General features: G+C 45.2%; 1 protein-coding gene across 2 annotated transcripts in view; it reads left to right on the top strand.

Moving 5' to 3' along the window:
* The window catches only part of MXI1 (MAX interactor 1, dimerization protein), a 56,248-nt gene that overhangs the window by 29,135 nt on the left and 3,624 nt on the right, over positions 1-23,489 (top strand). For both annotated transcript variants that reach the window (XM_065067050.1, XM_065067051.1), the window contains exon 4: positions 22,424-22,538. In XM_065067050.1, coding sequence (XP_064923122.1) covers positions 22,424-22,538 — 115 coding nt within the window. The remainder of the gene's footprint in view (positions 1-22,423; positions 22,539-23,489) is intronic.

The following is a 23,489-nucleotide window of genomic DNA, read 5'->3' as shown; positions in this document are numbered from 1 at the left end:
GGACTTCCTTTAACCATTCTTCCTGTGGTGGGATTATCAGGAGGATTGACTACTGTCCAGTGCTTTATTATTTGTGTTGCTAGTGAGAGGATTATTATTACCTGTGCTTCACCTTTTGCCACCTTTTTCTGGATGTCGACAAGCTGTTTGCTTTCTACAGAATGTGTCTTCCTATTACTGGTGTGATACCATCTCTCTCTCTCTTCCTCTCCTTCTGTCTTGGTTATGCTCCGTAGTCCCCACCTGCTCCAGGTTGATGACTTTTAACCATCACCCTTCTCAGCAAGGCTCCTCCAGGGCTTCCCATTGCGAGGCACTGGATTCCAGGTCTGTGTCTCAGGCACAGTTTTACAAGCCCTTGGTTTTCATCTTTCTGGGAAGAACACGTTTGATCACGTTTGGTGGTCGGTACAGGGGAACTCCTGTATCTGGGATCTTTGGTCAGGAGCCTGCTGCTTCAGGTTTGGGATTGTCTGTCCTTTGATGAAGATGCTGTGGCCTGAGCAGCTACACACACCTGCAAACCCAGCTGGACCCTGTATTGGCTACGCTGGGCTTGCAGGGTTTGTTACCAATGATCTGGGCAGTGAGTTTCACACTGAAAGCATTTATTTTCAAACTCCACAGCAGTGTTTTCTGAGTGAAGGGGATTGCTTCCTGGTTAGATTTTCATCATGTTTTATTTGCTGTGTCGTTAAGTTTGCCAGTGTCTCCAGACTTAACTGTTGCAAAGATAAAAGCCCTGATACTAATGGCTTTGTGGCTGGCAGGTGCTCATTTTCCCTATTATTTGAGATTATTCCTTTTGAATTTCACTGTTATCTCCATTATTGACACACACTGTAATTTTCAAAATTGTGCACTATTAGGTCTCTGACTCTGATTTTTCCCTTCTTGTCTGCGAACAGCAGCCTTCTTATGTTCAGTTAAAATGTTGTTTTAACCCATTCAACAGTTACACAGAGTTTCTTTCAAGCAGTAGCAAGACAATAGTAGAAAAACAAAATGCTCTCCTCCTCCTTTTTGAATATGCGATTTAACTTGGACTCACTTTGCAGAGCTGGTGATGTTTCAGTGTATCAGGATTAAGAATCTGGTACTCCTTTGATGTTAAAAAGTAACTGAAAATATATTAAAAAAATTAAAGTGATGTTTTAAGCTCCACTCCTGTTTCTGCTAAGGAGCTGTTTGATTGGTACCAAATATTACTCTAAGTGACTTCTCTTTCTGCTTTGATTTGAGTTTATTTTTTTTATCTGAAAAGATTGAAGGGACATTTATATAAGGGGCTTTGTTTGATTTATAAAGATTAAAGTTAATTTATAGTTATTATCTGTAATTAATCCTTATTTTGGAAAATTGTTTGTGTTTTTTATTTAATGGGTATGCGTTTCAGCTTATCTCTGCCTGGGATGAGTCATAGCTTGCATTTAAACAAGAAACCGGTATTCTGCTTCTCATAAGCTGCAAGGCATAACTAAAACAATACTTTTTAGTCCTTTAACATGCCTACCAAAAACCTGATTCATAAGCAGCAACCCATCATCTTCTAAAATAAAACATGATAAAGCAAAGGACTTAAAGATTAACTGTAGTAGTGTAATATTTTCTCAAAAGATGGTAATAAATAAAATTCAGGCTTAAGTTAGATGGTGTGTGTTATACAGATAGCAGAATTGACTGTTGTCGGTGAAGATTTTAGACAGGCAGTGGTTTTGGAAGGATGTGGTCAGTGTGGTATGAAGAGGAGGTACCTGGCACCGAGACGACTCCTGCTGCTCTGTGAAGTGGCGGTTCTGGTAGACCAGCATGGTGGTGGTGTCTGTCAGAAGGGTTACGTCTCCTGATAGAACAAGGAAGATGTTTATTGATCAGATTTTTAAAAATACATATAAACAATGTGTTTCTGTATATCCTAGATTGATCTGTTTGGTTTTGGTGATGATTACATTGTGATACAGCAGAAGGAAGGAAAACAAAGCTGAGTAACTGGGTAAGGAATGAGTTATTAAGGCAGATTTTTCTTCCGGTAACAGTAATTTAGCTTAAACAAAAGATAGATCTAGGGAAGGAAAGACACCTTGGGAGAACTGCGGAAATCAGAATTTTCTGAAGATCTCACAGAATTTGTGGCTCTGCAAAAATACATTGTTTAAAAAGGGCATAATCTAAAGGAGACAAAACTCCTTCTAAACCAAGTTGCTGAAGAGTTGTGTTGAGTGAAAAAGCACAGAGTGAAGTGATGCAAGATCCTTTCTCTCTGATACCTTTTGAGATGATCAGAAACACAGTGAAGAAGACAGACATATAGCAGTGATCAAGTGCTGTGGATTTTAGCTTTTCTCTTGTCAGGATCCCCCTTCTATCTTCTGTGATTCCCCACCCACCCTCTCTTCAACATAACAGGATCTTTATTACAGTGTTTCTCTGAAACGGTTTCTCATGCAGAGCTGACTGTTCTGCTGGGCTGCACACTTGAGGTGGCAGATGAGATGATGGAAAAACCCTTCTGAACGTTCAGGATAAAACCATGACCTGGGTCAGTTTGCACTGAAACGTGGGCCTTCTGGAGCCTCTGCAGCAATTGCATAGTTCGTTTCTCTAGAATAGGGACTTGAGTGTGTCTATTAGCTAAATGCAAGAGAAGGAGGGGGAAATGTTTAACATAGGGCATTTAAATGATTCTGGTGCAGGCATGCTGTCTAGGCTGGGAAAGATGAAGGAAGGGAAGAGAAAATGTAGTGAAACCTTGCTCCTCTGAATAGGCATGGGTGATTGTGCTTTAGTAGTGCTATATATACTTGCCAAGGCAATCTGATCAGTGTTTGTCTTGAACAAACTAATCAATGTGGTGTTGACTTCAGTGCTATTTATCAGGAGCACTGGAACAAGAAACTAATCCAGTAAATTTCATTTGTTCTCTGGAGTGAGCTTTGTTTTCATGTTAACTTCATGTAACAAAAGTTGACAGTACATATTGTTTTCTTCATTAATAAAACTTGGAACCTGTGATGTTCCCTGCAGCAGCCAAGCCATGGCCAATACAGCTGAGCACACTGCTTCCTTGGACACATCCAAAGGTCAGAGCATGCCCTGATCCAGCCTGCTCATGCGGGAACTGTAGCTAAACGCTCCTGTCCTGTGGCCGAGATGGAGCAAGAGCTGGAGGTGGCTGCCTGTCTTCAGCTCTGTTGCTTGGATGACAGATGCCTCTGTTTTCAGCAAGGTCTAACAATTGTCAGCAGAGATAAAGTCTGTTCCTCTGGTTTAGAAGATCTGTATAACTATTACACTGCTGTGCTGGTTTTTGCTTGATCTGGAGAGAGTGAAGTCTGCAGCTTGTAGAGTAAGGCTGTCAGTGAAATGTTCTCTCTGGATACATTTGGGCTCAGTCATCTGTTTAGTATCAGGTCTGCCTTTTGCTATATTCTGGTCATTTCTTTGCATTGCTCCTGGAACTCACCAGTCAGATCCTGTAAAAGTGTGATCTGCTCCCTTTGGCCGACCACCACACTTGCACATGCAAAGTGCCTCCTGGTAGCAGAAGCAGCATTTCGATTCACTTGCAATCAAAAGTCTGTGAAGGCTTTACTTCATGTTGGCTGGGCAGCAAAGCATTTTGAACCCTGAGTAAACCTGCTGAAAAGAGACAGTCTCCGTGCCAAAATTTGAAGGCAAAAAAAGATCCTAATTTTGTTGAAAGTCCTTCAGTACTGCTCATACTGGAATTTCTAGTTTTATATTTTATTAAATATGATGCAGTGAAGAATGAATGCATGCTTGCCTTCCTTTCTGCTCCTAGATCTCTGCACCTCCCTTATGAATCCAATGGCAGTTGGAGAAGGAAAAAGAACAATACTAGTATTTTGGATAAACTGTTGCAAAGCAAAATGTTTTTGTTTCCATAATGTTGCACAATAAAATCCCTGTTACAAGCCAGTTTTCAGAAACAGATATTTATCACCAAGCCCTCTCAACTAAGATGTGTTTTAGGGACACTTTATGATGTGTTTTCTTCCCATAGTGTAGAAAGAAATGTCAGCACAATCTGTTTGGCTTAAGGGCCTGATGCTGAGAGTCCTGCCATTGTCTTGCCTCCCAGAAGGGAGACTTTAGAGGGAACCCCCATCTTAGAAAGAAAGGTGCTTTACAGTCAAGTCTCCTCGCTTACTGGCTGAGTTCTTGCTTCAGCATCCTGTACTTAGGATTTCCAGAGTAGTAAATAAAGAGGTATCAAATGGTGTGTTACTGGTTATTTACTGTGTTTGGGGAGCCAGGAGGGGTCTTGTAGTTGCTGTGGGTGTGTAAAGAAGTGGTTCTCTGTATTTAGGTGATATCTGATTCGGAGTGCATCATCACCAGCTTTGGTTCTTGAACAGCTTCCCGAACTTGCATCCTCTAATTTCTACTTGGGTGTGTTGCCACAGTTTTCTTTCAGGCTGACCCCTGTACAGTTAGGTATGATTATGGCTGTCCTAAGAAAATTAAAGACTGAGCAAATCTCCTCTGTAATCAGTGAGCTTGGACCAGGGAAGAGTCTGGCCCCAGGTAGGAAGTCAAGCATCCAGCTTTCCTGGCTCAGTTTTCAACCATGTCAGGGCTCTGTACTTGCATATCTTTCCCAAATGCATCTCTGGAGACTTTACAGGCTTTTTTTTTTTTTTTTGGCTTTTTTCTTTCCTGAGGTGGTGTTTGTTGAAGTGCCGAGAGCCAGAAATTCTGATGCAACAATTTTCCTTGTTCAAATGACTAACGTTGCTCATGAGCCTTGAAAGCATTACTTAGCTAAAAGCCACTTGGGGAGTTGCTGCCTTAGAAAAGATGAGGTAATAGGAATATAATTTTTGAGACAGATTACGTGTTAACTACAAGTTTCAGGACTTTTTACTCTTGGGGCAGAAGCTGGAGTTGCGTGTGCTGATCTATATCTGTATCTGGTACATGTGTTGAGGGTACTGTAGCAACATAGCCCATGCAGACTTGTGATAACCAAAGTAAATTCAGCATGGGATAGGAAATGTAGGTGAGAAACTTTCTCATTCTCCATTCTGTGTGGCCCATTTTTACCAAAGTATCACAACTTTGAGAATCTATAACCTTACACTTTGTCAAGGAGGGGTGGGAAGAATCAGACACCCCCATTTAATAAGTGAAGAGCAGAAACTCACAGGGATTCAGTGCCTGAAGTAACAGGCACAATTTTACATCAACCTTTGCTTCATTGTTCCACACCCCCAGGCAGTTGCTTGCTTTTGCTCTCCTTCACAAAAGTTTCCCCCGTCCCACCTCTGTAGCCTTCAAAACTTCTCCCTCTTCCCCGTCAGTGTTGCCCAGGGCCGGGTGGTGCTGCCTGGCGCTGTCTGCCTGCCCTGCACCTTCTCCCATCTGGAAAGAGAGGAGGACCACAAAGTGCAGGTACCCCTGCTGCTGTGGGCAGCTGGCAGGGCTCAGCACAGGGTGGTCCAGCCCCTTGTTTTGGGAGCTGCAGCGGGCAGTGCAGGTGTCACAGGCGTTCGCAGCCTCGGCTGGGAAATGAAAGCAAAGGGCTTCATCTCGCCGTTGCTGTGGTTGTTGCCTGGCTGCAAATGGTGCTGGTCACCCCGAGCAGTTTGCATAGCTGTGGGCAAACAGACCAGACAGGTTTCCTCCCAAAGAGTGCGTGTGACAACCATAAAACAATTAAATAGGCAATGTGCAACCAAGGGTTAGGAATTCTCCTCCCATGAAACCATTGGGTAACATGTGCAGGGCTAAATCAGGCTCATGGCAGGATGTAGCTGTAATGGTGTCATCTACCTGCCTCCCTTTCTGTGTGTCTTAAGAGCTTGAATTTGTGTAGAAATAGAGATCATCTCTGTCTAGCGCTCTGTGTTTGCTCTTTGGTAAATGTGTACTGTCCCTTTGCAAAATTAGAGTATCCCCTTTTTCAAAGGTGGCACTTGGATTTGTCAGATGCAGGCTGAATCTCATGTTAAGATTTTGGCTTTGCCTGAGTCTAAAGGAGCACTGAGGAATCCCTGGATCCCAGAGCAATAGGATGACTCAGGTTTTCTGCCCAATGGTCCATTAAAAAAATTAAGGGCTGTCTTTTGAGGGCGTCCTTCATGTGTACATTGCTGCCTGAGCATCACTTCCCATTAGCTGTGTAGTAAGATTTTCTGTCCCTCTTGCCTGTTAATTATTTACCTTTGAGAGTGCATTCATAAAGCAACATGACTTATTTAGGGAAAAATGAAAAGCTTTCGCAAAGGATGGATGTTTTTTGCACTTTTTTTTTTTCCTCCCTGGCAGTTTAAGTAGAATACCTTAAGACTGAAGATGAAAAAGGGATTGCTGTGAATGGGAGATTTCACAAATGAGAATGTTCAGCTCTCAGAAGGGAAGGCTGAAACCTCCAGTGGAAACAGGACATGAGCTTCAAATGCAGTGTTCCTTTCGTAGAAACAGACTCTGTGAATGGTATCAGTGGGCTCACGCGTGGTCCAGGCTGATAACGGTTCATACGATGAGGGTGTGGTTTTTATCGTGGTTGGTAGTAAACAGCTGCACAGAACTTAGCATTTTGCACTTGACTTTATAAGCATGACTATCTCTGAGCTGGCTGGTTGCTGAACTCTAGGGTGGAATATCTAAAAGCATCTGAATCATTTAGGAGCACAGCCCTTAATGACTCTCAAATATTTTCTCTTTCACTTGGGTTCTTGTTGCTCCCCCTGCTTGTCTCTACAGTGCTGTAATTGTGCCCAGTCATTCGGAGAGCAGTGCCAAGGGTTCCTGCACCAAACAGCTTCCTCTCCAGGACAGTGAGAAATGCAACAACACAAGGATGGCATTTGATAGACACCACTCTTCATATGAATAAGCGGGTATATTTGTTCATAGAGAAGAAATAAGGACCCTTCCACGTGAAAGCTGGCAAAGCCGTGTGCCCATCAGAAGGGATGTGTGGAAAGGAGAAGGAAGCTGATGCCAGACTTGATTTTGATGCTAATTTCTGTATGGGTATATCTCCCCGTGAGCAGCCCAGGAGAGAAAAGGAACAGAACAGAGGGGTTCAGGGGTGACGTCAGCCCTGAGGAGCTCACTGTGCCTGTCCCCAGCCTTGAAGTAGAGACTGGTCAGCCAGGAGTGTCTCAGGATGTGAGAATGGTCAGTTGCCAGCATATCCAGCTGCTATCGCAGTGTGTTCCTCTGCTATTTCTGCTCGGAGCTGGGTTGTGCAGGAGGGGTTGCTCTGACTCTCCTAGACCTTGAGGAAGTTCTAGGCAATCTGTCCTCCACCTTTTCCTCCCAGGAGGAATTTTCCAATGCTGCTTAAAGACACAACACTTGGAGTAATTCACTGTAATGCCCAAAGTCCAGTCCGTAGATGGAAAGTGTTCTGCTCATGCTGAAAACTCAGTGAAATTGTTCAGATGGGTTATCCTGAAAGGGATAACAGTGTTACAGGTTTATTGCAGAAATCAAAGGTTTGGCCTTGTTCCCTGGAGTGGGTTGAGTTCTGGGTTGCCCGGTCAGATTTTGCTCATCTGTATTGGAATCTTCCACATAACTCGGAAAATACCATTCACTAGCTACACTTTGGTAATGTCAAGAAGCTGAATGTGGGGCGGGATCTCGCATTTACACAGATGCACACAGTTACGTGCAAGCACACACAAAGAGCTCGCAGTTAAAATCAATGTGTCTGTCTCTCTTTAACAGGGGAAGACAGCCCCAGCTGTGTATACAGCTTTGTGTTTCCCTTTGATCTCTGTTTCCAGTGTTTCTTGTGGGCTGGATCCTGGCGCTCCTCAGAGCTGGCTGCTCTTTTCCACGTTTGCAGCTGCATAACTGCACACAGAGAAGCTCGCTGGGGTGACCGGGCTGTAACTGATTTCAGCAGCTTGGGGCGTGGGTTCCTTTTCCCTGCAGCCCCTCCTGTTTGCTTTGCTCCTCTCCTCGCCAACCCGCAGGGCAGTGGATTGTGTCATTCTGTACTGGAAAATGTGCCCTGCAAACGCCTCAGGATCCTCCCTTTTACTTTGCCTACCTGCTCCCACACACGTGGCATTGTTGCCCTTTTCCAGCTGCAAGCAGCAGCTACAGCTGCCACTCTGTAGAAGATCTTTCCCTCTGTCGCCAGGGTCATACCTCAGAGAGGCAAAATTCCCCTTCGCTTTCCAGTGACTAGACATGCTGCCCCTGCAGCTGGCTTGCGCCCTGTGCCGAAAGGAGGGCAAGAATCCGCACTCTTCAGACTGGAGTGGTGTTTTGTGAAGCTGTCACAGATGGGGCTGAGAGGGGCCTGCAGCGTTCCTTTGGTCTGTCCTCTTGCCCCAAGTCAGGGTGAGCTCTGTCTGAACCTTTCCTGACAGTTGCAGATCCAGCTTGGCCTTGAAAACCCTTGACAGCAGGGTTGCCCAGGGAGGCAGTGCAGCCTATTGCCCTGATCAACTGTTGTTACTGATAGGAAGTTTTTCCTAGAAATGATTTCAGGATTGTTCTAGGGGAGAAAAAAAGCTATTCAAAGTTGAGTGTCTCTGTGTGTGTCAAGGGGAGAATCACTGTTAGATTCTAGAAGCACATCAAGGAATTCTGGCTGAGATAAGGAAATAGATAGAGGAAAAAAAATACTCATCTTTCTTTTTCCCAATGCATGTTTGCTACTTCACCTACCCAGAAGAGCAACTTTGCCAGAAGAAGTGGGAAACCGGATGTGAACACTTTGTCTCCTGTGGATATTCTACGTGATATGACCCTCTTAGGAAATGCGCAGAGCCTGTTCTCTGTGGCGTGACCTCTTTTAAACTTTTCTTGGCTTGGAAAAGCAGCTTACAGGCTTGGTGTTCACTGGAAAAAGCACATATGGGCATGCATTTCAGTGAAGGGATTGCAAAGGGGGAGGAGAAGGGAAATCTTAAATCTGGTGTGATATCCTTCAGGAAAACATGTGAATGCCCTCTGCAGTCATGAGCATCTCTTGGAGTTTCTTCGAGTTGTGTTTGTTTTTTCTTAGTGATCTCTGAGAAAAAATTGTGTGGTGGGGAAAGAGTGGAGTGAGAAGGGGGTTGTACTGTTAACTGGGCACATTGTGAATGCTTGGCAGTAGTCGCAGTGCAAAGCTGTTGTATGTAAGTAGGGGACTCCATAAGCCCTCTGGGCTGGCTGGTCTGTGCAGACGGTGCTGCCTTGCATGTCCCATCAGCCATCCAGCGAAAACAAAGTGCATGAGTTTCTTAAAGGCTCGTGTGTGTGTGTGTGCTTGTTTTTAAAGGAGCACTTTTAAAAACTGTTCCATTATTTAAAGTGAAAAATATGATTGATCTTCCCAGCTCTTGTAATCTCTACTGCAATTCTGGTGATATTCTGTGATACTTGAATCCCAGCAACTGGAGTTAAGTGTTTTCTATCCCTCACATAAAATCAGTTTGTGAGCCAGTGTAACCTATATATTTAAAAAACAGGACGGAGAAGGAGCGTCCTATGTAGGTGTTTATGTTTGTTTCTTTAAATCATGTGATGTCTGAGCTACTCTGGTGTATTTTTTTTTTTTAATGGGGCCTAGATCATAATCTTTTGAATGCATGGAATTTACAGTCAGACATCAGAAACTAAATGTTTTAAAGAAATAAAAGGTTTTATGACTGCTTGATTGCAGAGTCAACAATACAGCCTTCATCTTGTCCTGATTCCGACTAAACTCCTTTGAACTTTGCTGAAATTCCATCTTGGGAATTTCACAGGACAGAGGCAAGAGGAGACTTAAGATAGTTTTTGCTGCATATATGGAGGGATTGATCCATTTTAAGAGATGTGGCCGTCTTGTACTCTTGGCATTATTAACCAGCACAGAGAGCTGAATGAATTAGCTTCCCCAAGTGTCCTGCTCTCTGGGCACGTCACACACCAGTGTCATTGCGGAGCTACACAAGCACCTGAAAGCCAAGAGCAGATTTAGCTGCGCGGCGTGCCGTGAAGGAATTAGGATTAGCTCCCTGTTGTGGACGAGCGGTGCGTGCTTCAGTTCCTTGGGGGATTTACCTGCGGTCACGCAAGCTGTCTGTGGACAGGACTCTCACTGAAGGGCCTTGCCTGCTGCATAACCCCCTCTTGGTTCTGCAGAGAGCCCATGTGTCTGCTCCATTGGGTTGCTGCTTCGCCCTTCCTGAAAGTGTGTGCAAACTCTGCAGGCTAGCACAGCACTAGGAAAGTCAGGAAATCTGTGCTTCTGGTTTGCTGTTTGGCTCTCATGATGAGGAGACCCGCTGCAGTCTCTCCCCAGATGAATGATTTGCAGTGCAAATTATCTGTTTTGGTTGTTTTTCTTGTTTGTTTGTTTGTTTTTAATTATTGCTATTTTTAACACTAGTGATTTTTTTTGAAACCAACAAGGAGCAATCCCAGGACGGGATGCTGTATGGAGAATATCTGACCATGAAGCAGTAATTTTTTTTGCCTAAATTCTTGAGGGACATCGGCCCTACAAAATAACAGGGAAGGAAGGTTGTGGCTGTGATTATAATGCAATGCCACTGCAGGTTTTTCTGTAAGCTCGTGTGGTTATTTTCTTAATATTGTCCTGTTAGTTTCCATCAAACTAGAGGACTAGGTGTTCCCAGCTCCTTTTATTATTATTATTATTATTATTATTATTATCATTATTATCATTATTATTATTATTTTTCTTTCCAAAACAAACCATGAACCTTTCAGTGTCTGCTCTGTTCCCAGGTGAGATCCTAACCCTTTTCCTGCTTGGAGAATACAGAGTGAGCGAGCATAAGGCAGCTAATCCTCCCACAAATGTTAGTTTACTCAACTACAGCTGTTCTTGATTTGGGGGAATTAAAATCCTATCAGTTTGTGGCATTGCTGACCCAGGCAGGGGTTGTAATGATCTTCTCCAGCTGATCAAGGGTTCACTAAACATGTCCTGTGCTTAATATAATGACTTTTTGAGCCCTGTTGGAAGCACTAGGAGTTTTGTAGTTGAGCTGAAAAAAGTCAAGCAATTTTCGTGTCTTATGGATACATTTTGTCTTGTGTTCTGCCCAAGGAGATGGTTTCCCAGTGGCCAGCTTCATGCTTCTTCCCTGTGTGAGGTTTGAGCAGTTCTACATCTCTTGGCCTTCACACGAGCCCAGAGGAGAGAAAGGAAATGCAAGGAAGATGTCAAGGGTAGTTAGAGGGAAAGGGCGAGACAGGGGATTTATTTTTATTTTATATTTTCTCTGTAAGTTTACATTGTTGTAATTTGCCAGGAGAGAAACCCCGCTCCTCTTTGGAAGAACTCTATTGACAATGAGTTTGTATTAGCACATCACAGCAATTAAGCAGAAGCAATGTGTGTTTTCACACTCTCTGGTACCTCTTTTCAAAAACTTCTCTTTCCTGGTGCCTGTGAGATCATGAGGACACGACTCACCTGTTGTGATGGTGCTGGTAGCTGTGCTTCTCTGTTGGGGTTCCCCTGCTGAGTAACATATGTAGTTCAGTTGCGTTAAAACTGTTTGCCGCATAACATTAACAAACTCCTAGACTTTTGAAATACAGTATTACTGCTCTTTGTGTGCAAAAAATCCGTATCCAATATGAAAAATAGCGCTAGGATCTCTTAAATTCTCCTTGTGTTTTTTTCCAAACACATTTCTGATAGTGACCTTGGCTGGTAATTCCTTTTTCCTGGGAAGTCTGAGATTAAATTTAGAATAATTTTACAAGATGAAATTACATGCACTGCTTCCTCTGTTCCAGATGTATGCCCTCTACACCTGAAAGGTGCAGTAGGTATTTGATGACTCCTTAAATCCTTCTGACAGTGTGAAGAGGTATTAGATGAAGAGCACGTGCTTTCCTTCTGGCATAAAAGATTCTGTGTAAACAAGTGTTCCAAATGGTCACATTCTAAGAATATTTTTTCATTAGGAATTCTCATTTTCTTCTGTGAGGTGAGGAAACTGAAATATAGCTTCAGAAAATAAATGTATGGAGTGGAAAAACTCTGTCCTATCTTAATGAACAATGGAAATATCTTTAAGTAGCAATAGCTTATCTGGGGAATTTAAAAATCATGTTGATGACAAAAATAACATACAGTATCTGATCAGAATATATTAATGATATCAGCAACTACTTCAAAAACAGGAATTATGTTTTGACAAATAAGAGTTTGATAGCATCCTTTAGTCTTTAACCTATGGACAAATGTCCATCTTACAAAGCAAGTGCTTGCTTCTTTTGACTGGTTAGTGGCATTACTAGTTTAAAAACTGACTATATTTAGTAGGCACCAAAGTCCAGGGTTTCTTTCAGTTGTATTACGAAGAAGCAGAAGCTCTGATTTGAGGTCCTGTCTGTGCCTTTACTGCTGTGACACCCTGTGGGCCCTGGGGAGCTGTTTGCTGTAGCCAGGAGGTCCAGAGACACTGTCCAACTGCCAGTATCTCAGGTTCTTCCAGTCTCAATGCAGGCAGGTGGCCTTCAAGGCGCTCTGCAGATCCCTGCCAATTCATCTCTTTTCTGATGTGCACCATCTTTGATTTCTCCTTCAGAGGCTGTAAGGACTCACCATAATGGCAGTAAGTCCAAACTGGAGAGCTCTTCCCTGTTGCCTGGCAATTTTAAAGGCAGTTAAGGATTATGGGGTGGGAGCATCCCCACTTCTCGGTGTCTGACTGCAGAAACCTTGCAGGAGCCTGAAATACCTCCTCATTTTCAAAGGCATGGTGCTCAGCCAGGGAACCTCTGAACAGAATAACCAAGAATAGCTGGTGAGTTTGGAAAAATCTTGGCTATCTTTGCCGGTGACCTAATTCTAGCAGTAAAGCTGGAAATCCATAGGTCGCAACAAAGCAGGTTACAGCCTCCACCTCGCCAAGGCAGGTTCTGATGGAGGCGCAGTGCTGTGGAGACTGCTGCCAGACTTGGTGGCTCTGAGTACCCTGCACATCCCTAGAAGGATGATTATAACGGTATTAGCGAGAACAAGGGCACAGTACACCGTTGGCTATTTAAAGACCCAGTCTATTTTTAACCACCTTTTAACAGAGTTTTTATTAGACTGGGCTAGTCAGGGCTTTATAATTAACCAGTCTGGATTGCATGTTGATGTTTACAGCTTGCTTTGTGTGTTCCCTGATAGCCAAATGCAGGATCATAACCATATGTTACAACCAGGGTAGCAAAACTGCGATACCCATGCATCAGGTAGTGAGCTTGATTGAAAAGTTGGTGCCAAATGATCTTGTGTGAGAGGTATCTGTATGTAACCATACCGGCAGCAACCAGCCTGTGTTTTCAGGTCAGAAGGAGAATGTGATGTAGAGCATTTATGGCCTGTGATGGCTACAGGGTTTAGCACAATGTTGTAAGCACAGCTTAGCCTGAAAGGGGTTTGGCTGATACCATCATGTATTGTGCTACAGTGAAGTTCAGTTAATTATACTCACCAGGGATTAAAATATTTTATGACTAGTGGCCAAGATCAATAATAGTAGATCCTCAATACATAATTTTAGGGAGACTATAACTTTGATAAATAAGAATAATAGACTCTTCTGCAGAGCACCTGTTGCTATTTGATGTCTCTTAACAACTGTCCAAGTTGCTTTCAAAGAAAGGCCAAAAGCCAGAGGAGCTGGGAGGAGGGAAGAGAAACTGATGAACAGACACCGAGAGCTTGGTGCTGGATCTGGATGAAAATGAAGGGGCAGAAGAAAATGCCAGACACTGATTGACTCCATTCCTCTGCTGGGCCGGTGGCCACCTACCCTGCCCTCATCACCTCTTCATTGTGAAGCACAGGCTGTTGTATTTGATCTTTCTCTACCGAGTTGAAGCTGCCTGTCTCGTTGGTGCCACTGAAGATCAAAGGGGTTAGGAAAGGATGAGCGGTCATGTTACCAAACAGCTGAGTTCTTTCTGGAGGAGGCACTTTTCCGAATGGTATCATTTTTATTACTGTAAGCGTCAGTATTCCGGTTTTTTTGCCATTCCATTAAACATCCTAGTTTTGGAAGTCGTGGGATTACAGATGGTCTCTCTTTTTTAAATTATTTTCTTCGTTTAAGTGAAGTTTCTGTATTCTAGCCCTCTAGTTCAAAGAGAAAAACTTCAAGATATGCAACAAATATGACCCAAAGGCCCAGAAGTTATTGTGCGAATAAAATATAGCCCCAGATATATCACATCAGCCTCACAGTTATAATGTTGCTTGGGCCTAATTGTTTGGGACCTGCTTGACTTCTGAGTGCAATTACAGGATCCTGTTCAGACCTCAGTGCCTTTGGCAGCTGTGTTGTTGTTCCAAAGAGTTTGCAATACAGTGTCAGAGAGGAGGACAGAAGCAGAAACCTGGGAGGACACAGCCCAGCCTTTGCAGTGCTGGTTGGAGTGGAAGGGAAGGTAGTAGAGACTCGGTGTGAGATGAGAGTGTATTTCCATATTTCACCAAGGGGTTGGAGGCCACCTGATTTCCCCTCTCTCTGTCTTTCTCCTCCTCATTTTTGATTTTGGAAAGCCTTGAAGGAATTCATTTGCTTTCAAAATCATAACAAAATTAGGAGAGTGCTCTCAGTAACATTCAGTTTTATACTTAGAGGGGTCTCAGGACAGGGAGGGACCTTGGCAGCTGTGTGACAGAGGGTGATGGGGAGAGCATGTCTTCCCCCAGACTGCAGTAGCAGCTGAGGAAGACCCATGTTGGAACCAACCAGTGGTGGCAACAGACCACTCAGCACAAGGTTTGTTGGTCTTGTACCCTCTGTTTGCCCAGAGCCTGAAGCTCTGCCAAAGCTGAAATCAGTGATGAGTCTTCCCATCTGGAAGAGCAGTGGGGAGAGGTGATTTCTGTGTGCCTGGGGGGTTTTGGCCACACGCTGGCTCTGAGATGCGAGGTGTGCAGGGCTGGGGGACAGTCAGGGCAGGGCTGGCAGAACAGCCTCTTCCAAGCTGTACAATGGACACTGCAGGCAGTGTATTTTAACTTAAAATCCTCACTTTATGCTTACCGTAAGGCTTGCAGCTTCTGTTGCAGATGTTGAGAAGGGTTTGTGTGCTACAAAACTGGCCATTTTTTCCAAGTATCTCAGTTGTTTGGAAACTTCCTTTCCCAGTGTGCCTTGTCTTGGTCTTGTGACTGAGGTGGCGTTTGGACAAAACACTGCTATTGCGGAGTGCATCAACACATTGCTGTTTGTATTTCATTTCCACTTACGGGCTTGATTCGAGATGCTGCTTTCTTGACCACTGTACCACCATTTATCTCCCTGTTATGTAGCTCGGTGCCATGCAGAGGTGCATTGATGTGTGTGACTTTGAAAAGCTGCGCTGCCTTGTTGGTTTTTCTTATTGTTCTTGCTATTGTTTAATCATAGGTCTATTCATTTGTGGTTTGTTTTTCATCTGCCCTTGATTTGAGAATACAGTTGGGTTTGTGTTCATCTTTAATTTTTGCAGACAGCTCTGGTATGTTTAAGATCAGGCTGAAAATGTTGCCTATATAACTTTTTTGTTCCTTTAAATTCCTATTTATAATTTACTGTCAATTCTTTTTATTGTGGGTCCTAAATTTTAATTTCTTTTGAACGACAGACAGGCTTAAAAATGTAAATATCTAAAGGCTTTTTTTTTCAATTACTTTTTCATAGCACATTTTATTAGCATTTGGAATACAAATACTCCTACATGCCAGGGAGCCACTGGTAGAGACTGACTGGAAACAAAGAGGCAAATGAGCAAGCATCTCCTAAAACTGGGGGCAAACACAGTAAAATAAATAATCGTGAGAAGAGATCTAATTGAAAATCAAAAAACAAGGCTTGTTCTGGATGATTTCACAGCTCAGGTGGAGAATATTACCTTTTAACTGCATATTTCTGAGCCAGATTTCTTTCTCAAACACACGTCTCCTCTCTGGTGTCCGGTGGAACCGGGTGCGCAAGTGTGAGTGTGTTTGTTGCTGGCTGGAGGGGTTGCGGCGTTATTGCTCCTGGACGGAGGGATCGCAGCGATCACTGATGTTTTACAGCAAAGGAAGCACCAGCTCCTCCCCTGGCACCCAGCTCCTCCCCTGGCACCCAGTACCTCCCCATCCTGACCTGGGGCCTTCCCAGAACCTCCAGTCCACTGACAACAAGCATCCACTAAAGCAGGGGGTGGGTAGTGATGCAAAGAGGGCTGTGCTGGGGATTAAGGACAAGAGTAAGGAGAAAACATCAAGTCTTGTGATCGCTGTTAGAGATAAGCACATCTCTGACCTGGGAGTTGCTTTTAGAAGGAAACCATGTTTTCCACCATTTTCCCTGCCCTGTGGTTTTTGCATGTGCTTCTCATTACTTCTATCTCAAAATCATTCTTGTCCAATGAATTATTGATGTGGGGTCACTTGCATTTCTCCAGGAATTGCTTTCTTTGACCAGTGATCCCTCTTGAATTTTTTAAGCAATCTATTAGCTCTGAAATCCAAACAAAGTTGGTGGTTTCTAATTTCAGGGTTAAGTTAGAAGGTGTAGAGAGAAGAGGAGAAAGGCAGAGGGGAAGGATTATGATGTCCTTTTCCATGTTAGAATCTTCCTTCTGCTGTTTTTTTTTGGTGGTTCTTTGGTTTAATTTGGTCCTGTCTTTTTTAACATCTTTTGGAAATCAGCTGTCTGATTTAGCCTCACTGGGCTTGAGCATATTCCTGATGTGGAGCACATGCTTAAATACACTGGTGAATTCAAGCCCTATAGACCTGCAGGCACAGTACAAAAATATCTTGGAAATGCTTTTCTTTTCCCTCAGATGCTCCCTTCTTTCCACACACAAAAATCAGAATTCAGCATTTTGAAATGCTGCTGGAGGCGAGATGGTCATTTCCTGCTGGGAGAGAGTTTTGATCTATAAAGATGGGCAGAGGGTCTGTGTGTCTGTGTCTGTGTTTTGCAGATGTTCAGGCCTTGATTCAGCAAAGTCGATCTGGAGTATCAGACTGGGGGATAGTGCTGAATCTGGTAAAACTGCTGCTTCAGAGCCGAGTGTGCACGTATGTGTGACTGACTCCTCAGCAGAGAAAGTTTCTTGTCTCAGTTTCCATTACTTCTGCACACGGTGGAAGCTGAAAAAAAACCCCACAAACCCAAAACTTGTCCTAGCAAAAATGCTGCAGTCTCACCAGGGATATTTACATGCAGGGGTGGTTCCCTGATGGTTGTGCCCGCAGCCACAGCAGTGACATCTGCAAGAGGAGGATGGACCCGAGCCAGGTGGTCACCCTTTTTTAGGGGGTGCACAGAGATTTGGCTGAGCCCACCAGGGACTGGGGGGTAAATTGCCAGTGGCCTTCCAGCCCTGGGCTGATCCTCACAGGGGGCTTCTCAGGCATTGAAGGTAGGTGGGTTTCTAGCTCCAGTGTAGCCCCTTTGTGACCAGCAGACACAAAGCTTGGAGATACTACCACAGGTCCCTCAGCTCCCTGGGGACTCCCTGGGCAGGGGAGGGGCTACTGGCTTTGTGCCCAGCTTGCTGTGGTGCAGAGTGGTGCGGTAGGTTGATTCCTACCCAAACCCCTCAAAAATGTCCTCAGAGCAGTGGGGGAAGGACATGGGAGATTTTTTTCTTTTTATTTTGCACCCACACCTTTTTCTGCACTGCAGTTGTGATCCAGGCAAAAGGGAGCCCTGTTCCTGCAGTGGGATTTGGGTGCGTGTTGTACAGTGAGACAGCTGGAGCTATGAGCAAAAAGCACGCATAAATAAAGGCTTCCTCCCCAGGCTTTATATAATCAGACAGGATGATGTCATTGGGAGCTGGAGAGGAGAGCAGACTGCGAAATTACAGCCCTCTGCAGCCAGGCAGAGCCCAGTGCAAGGAGGGGCTGCACAGAGCAAGGGCCAGGCTCCTCTGCGAGAGAGGCTCAGGACACAGGGTCTGGGGGCTCAGGCTTGGAGGGGATGTGGTCTGTCTGTTTAGGGGCTGATGTACCTTTTCCCACAGCAGCTCCTGGCAGAAAAGAGAGGGCATCCTCACTCTGCTTGTCCTCCACATCCATTGCTTCTAGACTTCTGCACAGAGGAGGAAGCAGAAGTGGCAGAGGGGCTCTGTCCAAGCTGGAGTTGCCAGGTGGAACAGGATGAAAGGTTGTCCTCAGCTCTTTGTAACAGAGAAGATCACGTTAGGCTCTGGTTTTCCAAAGCCAATTGTGTGCTTTGCTCCTTTTGTGGCCACCCTGGTGCCCCACATGTAAATCTCAAACAAGAGTCTTCCCCCTCATCAAGCTGAGCAGGAGGGGAGCGCTGGGCTGGTCTCTTGGGATAAAGGAGTACCCTCTCCTTTCAAGTCCGCCATGGATTCCTTTTTCGGCACATCCAGCATCTACCATGTGCTCCTGATGCTGCTGTGAGAGCCTAATTTTTTCCAAGGCCCCTTAGGCAGGAGAAAGGGCTCTGGCTTCTCCCGTCTCCCCTGCAGCTAGTGTGCAAAGGCTTTGGCCTCGGCTGAAACTGGAATTCTCCTCTGTCATCCTCTGTCTTCCCCAGGATGAAGGCAGCAAGAGGCAGCAGTCTTTTGCACCAAGCCCAAGTTGTCTCTCTGTTATATAACAATATGGGCATTTAGACTTGTTTTTCCAGATATTGGCAGATGCGTCAAATATTGGCATAATCCAGTGGTTTACATGGAAAGCTGTCTGTCTCTGTCTGGAGCCTGCACAGTGCTGGTATTTTCATTGAATACAAGAGCCTTTAGCACTGTCAAAGCCACTTGCAACAGGGTCCGTGTAAAAAAGGGGAAAAGACATATCATGGCCTGACCCATGGGATTACAGCTGCCCACGTTCAGCTCCAGGACTTGATAAGAAAGGTGAATAGGGTTGTGATTGCTTTTCTTTCTGCAATGGTCTTACCAGCTAAGTTTGCTCTGATGCTTTTGAGCTCTGGAGTTTTATTTCTGGGGTTTACTGAAGGCACCCATCAGTGTGCCAGTCCTGGCTTTGTGCTCCATGGCTTAGGAACCCATTGTGGTCCACTCGAGGGCTGTTGGAGGTTGAGAGAGGTCAGGGACTATGACCAGGTTAGTTTTTAAAAGCAAAAAGGCAAGATATTGAACACTGTGGAGGGGAGAGGGCTGGGGAAGCTGTTTGATTTGATCTCTCCGATGGAAAACATGCTGATGCACCAGGACAGTTTGTGGGCTTGGTTTTCTTTGCTATCACAGCTGCACCGGGCCTGGGCAGCTCCACCAGTGCCATCCCAACAGCAGGAGGTGGCTGCTGGGGCTGAAGGGCCTGGCTGTCCCTGTGCTCCGAGCCTGGCTCGGTGCTCAGTGCTCATGGAAAGCCTCTTGTGTTACCCTGGTTATGTTGTGGTTGGAGATATAAATGCACTTACATTTGAAGTGGCGTCAAAACTCAGTGCAGCTCAGCTCTGAATGTGAAACAAGGGGAAAATCCAGCAGCAGTGCAAAAGTGGTTGCTTTGGTCAAACCTTTTCCAAGCTTGCCTTGGCGCAGCCAATGCAACCTGTCCCTGCAGCATGCTGGTTGCCTGAGTAAAGCCCTGTGCTGTGGGGAGCTTATCAGCTCGTGCTCACCCCCTCCATCACAGGCAGGTGTCATGTCCCTCCCCCCGATGCCTGGTGTGCCAGCAGAGGCCATCGCCATGCTGTGGGCCACCGCCTTTGGCCACTGGCCAGCAGAGCCGCTGGCAGGAGTGGCTTCTCTGAAAACCATCTGGGTGAGCCTGGGGAAACCTTCTGGACTTGGAGAGCCAATGTGGCAATTCAGGACTTGGGGAATGACCCCTCTGAGGCCACAAAGTCATGGAGATGTAACTTTCTGACAGCTTTTCCAGTGTCGCTGTGGGGACAGGCACTCCGGCTGCTTTGTTCTCTCCCTGCCCTTGTCGGGGCCTGCAGAGCACAGCAACCTTCTTAGATCCACCATGGTCCTGGGACACAATGGGAACTGTATTAGTGTTCGGGGTTTTATTATGTGTCTGGATTTTGCATATAGTGTTCAGATGCTTAACACGGTTGATCTCATCGGGTCTGCAAATCACTTGGCTTTTGACATGGCAGATCAGTGCCATCCTTTTAACCAGCATCTAGGCAGTCCAGCCACTGCTCGCTCCTGCCCAAAGTTGGTGGCTGGTTCCAGGAATCACAGTTCCTGGTGCAGCATTTTCCCTGGTTCCTGGTAGAACCTCCAATGCCAAGACTCAGCCCAAAGCTCCAGCTGTAGATGCATTGTCTATGTCTCTCTGTGTTAAGAAGTGGGCTGTGATTGACACTGCTTAGATCATGATTTAACGAACTTCTTGTTTTCTCTTGCACAAATAATTCAGTTATCACCATGGGCTGGGAGCTGCCCTTGCTCAGCAGGGCTGAGGTGGGGTCTGTGGTCCCTATCTGTAGCAGGTGCTGTGTAGCAAATCCCCTGTTAGGTGGAACTGGTCCTGCTCCTCACCCCCAGCTCTGTGCACACATCTTTAGCTCTGCTCAAGCTGCATTTTTAACTTGGGCTGATCCCGTCAGTGAAGTGTGTGGCTTGTGCTGTGAAGAGACACGTGCTGCTCCATGCTGCAGCTTGGTGGCTGTGCTGACGTGGTGACTTGTCTCTGTGGCCATTCAGGAAGTCTGTGGCTTAGCCAAAAGTGGGTTCGAAACTGAGAATATCTTTAACCACAAGATCCTTCTCCTCCTTCTTTCTCTAGCTGCAAGAAATCAGTGTCCATTCTCCCATGGGATGACATGAACTATAATGCTGGTGTGAACTAGCAACAACTTTTTCATTGCTGGCCCAGCAGGTCATCATGAGACGTTGGGCAAACAGCTGTAGTGAGTGGACACAGCTCCTGTTGATCAAGCTCTACATTGAAAATAGGCTTCCAGGTGGAAAGAATCCCCTTGTGTCAGCCATATGGGTTCAATGACAGTGGGGTTTGCCCTAGAGCAAGCTGACAAGTAAAAGATGAGATTGATGTGATTACTGTTTTTTCAGTTTGATTTTTGGATCATGATTTCCCTTTCCTGACCCTTTGGGTTGTTAATATTTAATGAAAAATACATGTTCTTCAGGGCCCTTGCTGGTCATATGCAGCCCTGTGGCTGTTCTTGAGACAGAGTGATGGACCCTTTGTAAGGAGATTTATAATAGAAACAGTGAGGAGCTCACGGCTACAGCACCACTAGTGAACACTGCCCTGCACTGACAGTTCATCAGTAAAACCCCTGACCCTTCCACCCTTAATCATCCTTGCTTGTCACTGACATAATTGCCTGATTACAGACTCCTCTCCCCCATCCCTTTCAAACTGCAATAGTGAATTTGAAAAACAAATGGAAATGAACTGTCCGTGCTCTTTTTTTCTTTTTTTCCTCTCCTTTCCCTGCATTGAGGTGGATCAGGCTAAGATTCGGTTTCTTTGTGCCTGAGAAGGGGCTGGGATAGGCTTTCAGGACTCTTTTGCCCCAGTGTTTCTTGTCTGTGAATGGTGGAGCTGATGTCATTGTGTTATTGATTGGGATGACAAGTTTGAACATACATCATTAATGTCTGAGAAAGAGAGAGGGAGGGGAGAAAGGCAACCCACACTTGATAGTTTTCCATAAATCTGCTGTTCGTTCCTGCATACGTGATACAGAAGAAGAGACAGTGGGAACAGTCTCCTTTGCAGCCCGAGGATGATGTGCTTTGCCATTGCTGCCTGAACTATTTACCCCAGAACATGTTTCCATATTCTGCAGAAGTGGCTCAAATCCTCAGCAGCACTGTCGTGCTGGAGCCTGTCTCTGTAGACGTGAGCCAAGGTCAGAACCCTGCCCAGGGGAAGGTCTCGAGTTCTCTTGTTCCCACAGACCCTGCACCCCAGCAGCATTTCAGACCTGGGCACAAAAAGGAGTAAGAGTGTGGTTCTTGGGAATTACCATCCCTCTGGTGCCTTCTGTATCTGAAATGGGTTTGGATGGTTTGGGCTGACCATGTTTGTCGTTGAGCTTCTTAATTTTGTGCAAAAAGACTGTACTTATATCAGTTCATAGCAAATGTCCCCGAGCCAGCGGTGCACGAGTGTGCAGGGAGTAGCAGAGATTTGAACCTGCTTTCACAAGAGCTCTTCTCAGCAAAAGAGACAGCAAATAGCTGAGAGAGAGGAAACCCAGGAGATACTTGTACCATTTGCCTGTGTGCCTTGCCCCTGCACAAAGTTCATCCAGATGAGTCAGTTTGTCAGTTCAGACAGCAAGAAAATAAACAGTGTCTGTCAGAGGTTAGCAATAATCCAAGTATTGGTGAACTGATGTTTGCAGTGTAAATAGTTGAGTTGCAGCCTATCCTGGTACCTGTGGGGAATCTTGTGATGTATGGAAAGTGGGAAATACGAAAACTGCCTCGTAGAAGGGGAGTAGAGAAGAAAATTATATTCCCTTTCTGAAAGCATAGCTCTGATCCTCCTCTTCTCCCCTTGCAGCCGAGCTCACCTCCGCCTGTGTCTAGAACGCTTAAAAGTTCTGATACCGCTAGGACCAGACTGCACCAGGCACACCACGCTTGGGCTGCTCAACAAAGCCAAAGCACATATCAAGGTAAGAGCTGCTTTTCCCAGCTGCTTTCAGTCTGGGCTGTTGGGAAGGGCCATTCAGTGGCTCACTCTTGCTGCCTAGAGGTAACGCTGCTGAAGGAGACTAACACCTTTAAAAAAAATAAAAGGGCAAAAGCAAGTAAGCCTTGCCCCGTTGGTTAATCATTTGTCATCTCACTACAGGGCACATTATTAGAAGAGTTCATAATGAACTCCATTAACTGCAGAAATGATTGATTTGGAGAGCAGGGGTCTTGTTCTATATTGTGATCATTCATTGACAGCTGCATCTCATTAGAGAAAAACATACCTACTGTTGAGTGGCCGCATTTTGATGGGAAATAGAGCTTTTTTTCTGATGTGGTAGCGAGTTTCCACTGCTGAAGCATTAGCTCAAACCACAAGAGCGTGAGACAGGGTTGGCTCGCTGAGGTTTCCTGTGTGAACCTGCCAGCTAGCCCAGCGCTCTTCTAGATTCACTTTTGGCAAAGTGAAGCATGAAAAGAAAATGCAGCATTGTCAGTATCTGGAAGAGGCTGAAACACTTTGTTGCAGGTCAGAGTAGCGGGAGGGAGGAGGGATGGCGAAGGAGAAAAAGCACTGTCAAAAGCACAGAGTTTGCCTGAAATGACTCCTCCTTATGCAATGTGCTTGTCGTAGGAACCAACGAGCAGCGTCCTGGTAGATTTCCCAGCTGCGATCAAAGAAATCTGTAGTAGGTTATGTAAATCACTTAATGAATAGAAAACTGTTTCTGAGAAATGCTACTAAACCATGCAGCAAGGAACACAGAACTCCCAGAGCATGTTTTTATGTTACAGTGGATCATAACAAACTGTGAATTGGTTTGGTTAAGGGAGTTGAGGCCCCTTCATGGACAGATTTGGTAATGCAAGTGGCTGAACTCATGCGAAGTGACCCACAAACTGCTACAATTCAACTTGCTTCCCCTGGA

This window comes from Columba livia, chromosome 6 (assembly GCF_036013475.1).
Source record: "Columba livia isolate bColLiv1 breed racing homer chromosome 6, bColLiv1.pat.W.v2, whole genome shotgun sequence".
Taxonomy (NCBI): domain Eukaryota; kingdom Metazoa; phylum Chordata; class Aves; order Columbiformes; family Columbidae; genus Columba; species Columba livia.
The sequence above is the reverse complement of the archived record's forward strand: the minus strand, read 5'-3'. Positions and strand labels throughout refer to the sequence as shown.